At 51.4% G+C, this 7,262-nt stretch overlaps 1 protein-coding gene across 2 annotated transcripts in view; it reads left to right on the top strand.

Annotated features, from left to right (window-relative positions):
• Positions 1-337: 337 nt before the first annotated feature.
• Positions 338-7,262, top strand: part of HK2 (hexokinase 2) — a 75,634-nt gene continuing 68,709 nt past the window's right edge. The window contains exon 1 of one of the 2 annotated variants that reach the window (XM_049856441.1): positions 338-877. In XM_049856441.1, the coding sequence (XP_049712398.1) occupies positions 815-877 (63 nt within the window). In that variant the 5' untranslated portion in view covers positions 338-814. The remainder of the gene's footprint in view (positions 878-7,262) is intronic. The other variant, XM_049856440.1, reaches the window with a different exon arrangement.

The raw sequence follows: 7,262 nt of genomic DNA, 5'->3' as shown, positions 1-7,262 counted from the left end.
GACTGCATCTCTCCCCCCACACAGGGCGTGTGCTGGTCCAGTGACCCGTCTTTCCAGTCGTCCCACACCCGGGGTCCGCGCTCACATGTCCCCTATCCCTGGCGGAGCCCGAAGCAGCGGCAGCTCACGCGCCTTTCCGCTCCAGCCTCTTGCCACGGACCACACGTCCCATCCCGGCCGCCGGGCTCCGCCCCTCCAGCCGGCCGGCTCGGGTGTCTGGGCGGCCGCGCCCGCGGGTCGTGCGCGCTGACTGGCTGCGCCGTGCCGGCGGGTGGCCCGCGGGCGCACACACCCTCCCCGCTTAGCCAATGGGCGTGCGCGCGTCACTGACCGGGCGGCCCGCGAGCGGGCGGCCCCTCAATAAGCCACATTGTTGCACGAAACTCCAGCGCAAGACTCACCGTGCCGCCGCGAGCCCCGCTGTGCCGTGGAGCGGAGAGGATCCGCGGGCGAGAGCATCGCGCGTGGGACCGAGCGCCCCACCAGGCTGATTGTCCTAGCGGAGCTGGGCTGTGATTCTTAGTGATCCTGTGGCTGAGGTTGGCTCCTTGACCGTGGGGCAGCCGGACACGTCGCCTGGAGTGATACTGGGGCGCCTGCCTGCTAGCAGCTGGGACTAAAAACCCGTCTTCAGAGACCTAAGAGAGCTCTCACCCGGAGCGCCATCGCCGTTGGCCTTCTTTGTGCGCCGCCCAGACCCCCACCTCCCAGACAGGCCGCCCGAGCCCGGGTACAAAGCGGTCCCACCACTGCCCGCCTCCCCCGCACTCGCTCCAGCTCGTTTCCCAACTCGGTGCCGTCAGGCCGCGGTAGGATGATCGCCTCGCATCTGCTCGCCTACTTCTTCACGGAACTCAACCATGACCAAGTGCAGAAAGTAAGAGAGCGCGGGCGGGGGCGGGGGCGGCGGGCTCGCCTCGGACAGAGTCGCCGGGTCCCCGGTCGTATCTCGGGGCCCCGGCCAGCTGGACACCCCTCCCAGACCCAGCAGCTACTCGTTCCCTACTCACTTCGGGGCCGGGGCCGCACAAACAGCCTGGGCGACCGGACAACTCCTCTGCTCGAGAAGCCACGTCCGCGCTGCGCCGCCCGGCTCCCTCTCTTCCTACCACCCTGCGCGCTCCTTCCCTCTCTCCCTCTCTCTCTTTTTTTGTTTCAGGAGGGCGGGTCACCCAGCACGTAGTCAGTGACTGCTGGGCACACGTGGGATGATCCCCCCTTCTGCAGCCGAGTTCCGGCCAGAGCACGTGGGGAGAGTCGTGGCTGGGGGAGGAGGCGCCGCTGCCGCGTGGGGGCTGCCTGGGGCCACCGGCGCAGAAGTAACGCGTTTAGGGGACCTGCGGCTCTGCCGGTTGTTCCTCGCGGCCCTGCGGAGGTGGGATTGGGGAGAAGGCGGCCCGGGGACGAGACGGGAAGGGGGTAGAAGGGCTCCCCGCGCCGCGCCTCTTCCCCGGAACTGAGGCCCGGCTAGGGGTGTCCATCCCCCGCCCCCCCACGCTTCTCCCTCAGGACCGCCCCGCCTCGCGTCCCGGGAACCCGCCTCCAAGTGGGGGGCGGTCTTTGGATGTTCCTTTCTCATTCGCTCCCGAAAGTTACTCGGAGAGGACCAAACCCCCTTTCCTGTGTTCCTTGAGATTTTTGTCGTTCCGAAAACGAGCTTTTTCCTACCCTAGGGCCGGACCTATCTGCTCACCTAACTCAAGGATATCTCAACCCCGAGCTTTCACCTCCGCCTGGCCATTTACATAAGAAAGAGCCTCGGGCCGGGCCGGGAGTCTCCCTCCGGGTGCCTCGGCGTGTGATGTGGGGGTGGGGCCGGGCCGGCTCGCGCTAGGATTTGAGGGAGGGGATGGGTTGGGGGCGGAGGGGTCGGGAGGGGGCAGAGTTGTGTGGCAAAGACTGAGCGTTGCTCAGTTACACGTACTTGAAATATCAGCGTCTGATGAGAACACGTTTTTGGGAAAATGTCTAGACCTTATCATTCGTGAGGCGACCTGCTCGTATTCCCACGGTGGAGGTCCCGAGAGGATGATGGGTTATCTTCTTGATGCCCGAGCCGCGGAAGATAACCACCCAAATAAAGCATGACATGACTCAGCCTCAGACGGGAGGAGGGCAGCTGGTTTAGCTGAGTTTTACTCTGTTGATGAACGTAGTTTACTCTAACTCATTCCTGAGTTTACTCTAACTCATTTGAAACTTTATTTCAAGACGTGTCTGTGAGCCAGCAGGATGTTGGCAACCTTTCTGGGCTTCTCTGCCTGACAAGTAAGTTAACTCTTGGGGAAGGCTGTCATCTCTTGGCAAATCCTAAATTAAAAGTGGGGGCTCATTAATCCAAGGGAGGATTTATCAGTTGGGTAAATGTCGCTCCAAGACATCTTAATGCGTTTGCAAGCTTACCGTATTAGGACCCACGTGGCCTGGAATAAGGATCGTCTTTTTGGCCCCATAGTGGAAAGGGAACCAGGGTATCTGAAAATGAGTTCTGTTTCCTTTCCTGTAGCTTATTAACCATTGGACCCTAAGCAAGTCACTTTGCCCCTTTGGACCGCAGATTTCTCTTTGTCAGATGATAACAGCAGCTTTGTCCATTTTACACAGTTGTGATGGCCAAGCGCAACAATGTGAAATGGGTTTCTTGCAGGCTCCTCTCTACACTGCAGATACCTTTCAGACTGTGAAGTGTCTGTCAAGGGGGTACTTGGCTGCATTTCCTCTAAATGACCAATAGGGGCAGAGTCGAGTCAGGCCTTGAAACTGACCAGGTGTCAGAATCAGGGGCTTTGACTCCAGGCTTCAGTGAGCAAAGCTGTTTAATTCCAGGGGAAGTTAGATAGGAAGTAGGGAAAGAGAGAGGGGAATAACTTGGAAGCATCTTTTCAAGTTTGCTTGCTGGAAGGGAGAGTTGAGAAGAGGATGAAACAAGCTTGCGTTTTAGCCTTTTAAAGGGCCTTCCTTGATTTGGACTCTTCTGAAATCCCCATGTGATGGTATTATCTTACATGTTCTGGGTTGTAGTCTCAGGGCACAGAAGGCTTGACCCCATTGGGATGACTGGTCTTCTGCTGGACAAGCCCTGCGTTTTGTGCCATTAGGATGAGAGTAAGGGCTAGTTGCTCACTTTTGCCTATTGATACTTTGGAACTTGAACAAACAAACAGCATCTACTATGTACCAGGCATCACTGGGTGGTACACATGGTTAACATGCTTAGCTGCTAACTGAAAGATTGGAAGTTCAAGTCTACCCAGAGGTACATTGGGAGAAACTCCTGACAACCTGCCTCTGAAAGGTCACAGCCATTGAAAACCCTGTGGAGCACAGTTCTACTCTGACACACATAGGGGTGCCATGAATTGAAGTCAACAACAACTGGATGTACCAGGAGTTATTCCTAAGCTCTTTACATATATTAGCTGATTAACATTCACAGCAACACTGTGAGGTAGGTATAATTATTATCATCCTTTTTATTACAGGCAAGGAAACTGAGGAATGGAGAAAATAACCTGGCCAAGGTCACTAGCTATTTCGTAAGAAGTGAGAACTGAAGCCATGCAGTTGGGCTCCAGGGCACCATACTGTTGACCACATGCTTGCCAGCCTCTTGGGAGCATCAGTGAGCTTTATCACAATCTGTGTCTGAGTCCATTCATGGATGCGGTCAGCACCCCTTCCTAGCATGTCCAGAAATGGAACTAGCTCCCCTCTTGGTTAGATTAATGGCACCAGTACCCTCTGTCCATCCTGGCTGGGCACCCTGGACTCATTTTCACTGACTTTCCTTTCTGATTGCTACACTCTTACCAACTGGTCCCTGGGTTACTTCAGAGATCTCCTGACAGGTTTCCCTGTTTCCAGTCTCTTTCTGGAACCAGATTCGATCTTTTCAGAAGGCTTGCAAGACCTTGGCTACTGAACGCCCCCTGCTCCTGCTCCACCACCCCCCCCAGCCTCCTCTTCTCCATTTTTTCAGTCTCCAAAGACGTGAATCACCATTCTTCTAAATGTCGTACTCGTTCACACTATGTTCTTTCGCCCTTGCCCTTTTTGTGGCCCTAACACTCTGCCTGACTTTTTTTCATTGACCTCCTTCCAGCTCAAATGCCACTTCCTCTCAAGCTTCTTTCTGCCTCCTCCCTGCTCCAGCGTGCCCATATGATTGTGCTTGAGCCTTTCCTGACATTTGTTTCATTCTGCCACACACGCTCAACTACTAACCTAAAGATTGGCAGTTCAAATCCACCCTGTGGTGCTGTGGAAGAAAGTCCTGGCCATCTGCTTCAGTAAAGATTACAGCCAGGAAAACCCTATGGACTAGTTTTACTCTGTAACACATGTGGTTGCCGTGAGTTGGAATAGACTCGACAGCAACAGGGTTGGTTTTTTTGGCCATACGTTACAGTTGATAGTTTTCAGTTTGGGTTCCTTCCTCAGGGCAGGGGGAATGCTGTCTGTTCACCTGTGTAGCCACAGTTTCTAGCCACTGGTCAAGTGCTCAGTAAGTGCAAGAATGAAAGAGGGAACTTTCCAGGACAAGTGAGGGCTGCAGGGAGCAGGGGAAGATGGGAGGCAGCTGGGGGGAAGGCTAGTCCTGGGCTGAAGGACGGGATGGATAGGTCGCAGGCATATTCTTTCATCAAATCAACGCATGGCCTGAGGATGAGGCTGATCCTGAGAGAGAAAGAGGTAGAGGTAGAGAGGGAACTTCCTGTCCTCCAGCAGGTTCAGTGCTTTGTGTCCTGTCTGTGGAAATACAGAGGATTCTTTCTGTTAATTGAGGTGTAATTAATACAAGATACGGGATTTTGTCTCTTAGGAATGAGAATCAGGGTGAGGTTATGTGTACACCCCTTCTTTTAGCCATTGACCAAATTGTTTTAACACACGTAAACATATTTTTACTCCAATCCTGAAATGCAGATAGTTCACTTAGACTCCTTGCTGTATAAGCAAGGGGTGGCTTTCAACTCTGGACTCAAGAGAGGAGAATACCTTAGAAGCAGAAAGATTCAATGGAGCCCTCAAGAATCAAGATAGATAAGAATGGTTATGTTTTCTTGAGAATCTGCTATGAATATAAGCTCCTCGGTGCTATGTGGGAAATGGAAGCTAAGACATCTTTCAGTTGTCTGGAGAGATAAGGCTCCCAAGAAAATAATTTACAGGCACTAAAGGATGGTGTATAATTAACTAGGGCTGCAAGCAGTCGAAAGAAGGTGCATTACCATGGGTTTGTGGGGAGTTAGGGGCCTGAATGGATCCTGGATATGTTTTGAGCATCTACTGTGTGCCGTATGCTCCAGATAAGGGATTTAAGTACCTGGAATGAACCACTGATTAAGACCTCATTCAGATTTTTCTTGACTGGGTTTACTGACATTGACCTGTACAACTTGTCTCATTTGTTCAGCTTGTAACGTCTTAGTATAATACTGTCCTTTTGTTGCTCAGAAGACAACCGATGGCAGTAGGAATATTTTGTTGCTTTCACTAACCGCCCGTTTGTTTTGTATTGCCAATCTTCTATCAAGGAGTGCTAAGAGGCACATTTTTCTTTGCCCGTGAATGAATTAAAGTTCCCACTGAGGTTCCTTAGCCAAAGCCAAGTTTTTTTACATCCCTTTTCAAAGTCAAACTTTTCCAGCATCCTGAGGAGTTGGGGGGTAGCTAGGGACCCTTTTCCAGGGGGTCATAAAAGCAACACAAACCACACAGTTTTCTCGAAAAAATCTGGCAGCTGGAGTAAGGAGATCTGATGTATGAAAAGAACTCAGGAGCCCCAGAAAACTGGCTTTCTTTGTTCAGATACTTCCGGTTTAAAAGACCAACTCTTGCTAAGACGTTCTTCATTATCATTGTTGAATTTTGAAGTCAGCAAGTTTGGTTTGTTTTCCAACACCATGTGCTGTCTGTCCTGGCCTTTTCAAAGCAGTAGCAGTGGGGGTGGGCCAACCAAATCCCAGAATTCACAGGATGTGTCTTCAGATCCACTGATCACATGCTTCCGCTTGCTTCTAATGCAGGCTTTCTTAACCTTGCATTGTTGACGTTTTGTCCTGGATAAGTCTTGTGAGAGGCTTTCCCAGGGTATAACAAAAAGCAGAAATGTCCACTCTACCCAAATTTATAGGGGCAAAGCCTATGCTTTTTAATATTCGTTTTACAGTAGCTTTCGACCAGGAGCAATTTTACCTCTCAGTGGACTTTAACAATGTCTGGGGAAATTTTTGGTTGTAGCAAAGTGAAGATGGGAGATTGTTACTGGTATCTAGTGGGTAGAGGCCAGGGATGCTGCTAAACATCCTATAACGCACAGGACAGTCCCCACAACAAAGAATTATCCAGCCCCAAATGGTTGACAAACCCTGCTTTAGTAGTACATAACCTTCCCTCACCCCCCAGTAATCAAGTGCATTGCTGATTGTCATACAGCTAGTTAGTAGCCCCAAGTGGACAGGAACCCAGGGCTCCTCACCTCGCCAAAGTGTGCCACATCATGGTGGGAAATGAACTTTTATAAAAGGTGATGACGCTCACCAGAACCCTCAGCAGATGTCCATGGTCCCTGGATGAAGGGTAGGTTTCCAGTTGTTCTTTCCTCAACTAGAAAAATGTGCTTGGTACAAGTTCTCCAGGAAGCTAGTGGAAGAGAAGTCTGCCCAGTTCCCCTCTGGCAGTGCGGAGGTTTCCATGGAGGCTGGGCATTGGCCAGGCCTCCGAACAAGACAGGTGTGAGAGCTGGCTAAATGTGAGCCTGGGAGCTTTCATTACTGGGGAGGAGAAGAGAGCTGCCAGTGACACCCACCGAGGGACAAGCCAGCAGTCATTTGGAGAGGCTGTGTGGTAAGATGCTGAGCACAGATGCTCTGGGCCAGGCTCCCCAGATTTGAATCCTGGCTCACCACTTAAAGAGTGGTGCGGGCTTGGGCCAGTTTCTTAACCTCTCTAGACCACAGTTTCTTCCTCTTGTAAAATGGGAAGAGTGTTTGAGTAACACCTTAATAGGGTTGTTGTCAGGATTAAAGAGAGAGTTAATATGTGTGAAGTTCTTAGAGCTGTATATGGTACAAGTCAGCGCTTTCTGTTGTTAAATATTATTGTATAAAAAAAGAAAGGTACACTGCTAGTTACTCTGCTGCAGTAGTCATCCAGTCAGGAACAAAGAGAGGACCTCCTTCAACACGGGTAATTCCAAAGCGCTTCTTTTAGGGTATATATGTTCAGGCCCATTGCAAATACCTTTTTTCAGCAACATA

This window comes from Elephas maximus, chromosome 17, assembly GCF_024166365.1.
Source record: "Elephas maximus indicus isolate mEleMax1 chromosome 17, mEleMax1 primary haplotype, whole genome shotgun sequence".
Lineage (NCBI taxonomy): Eukaryota > Metazoa > Chordata > Mammalia > Proboscidea > Elephantidae > Elephas > Elephas maximus.
This window is presented reverse-complemented; position numbering and strand designations above follow the sequence as displayed.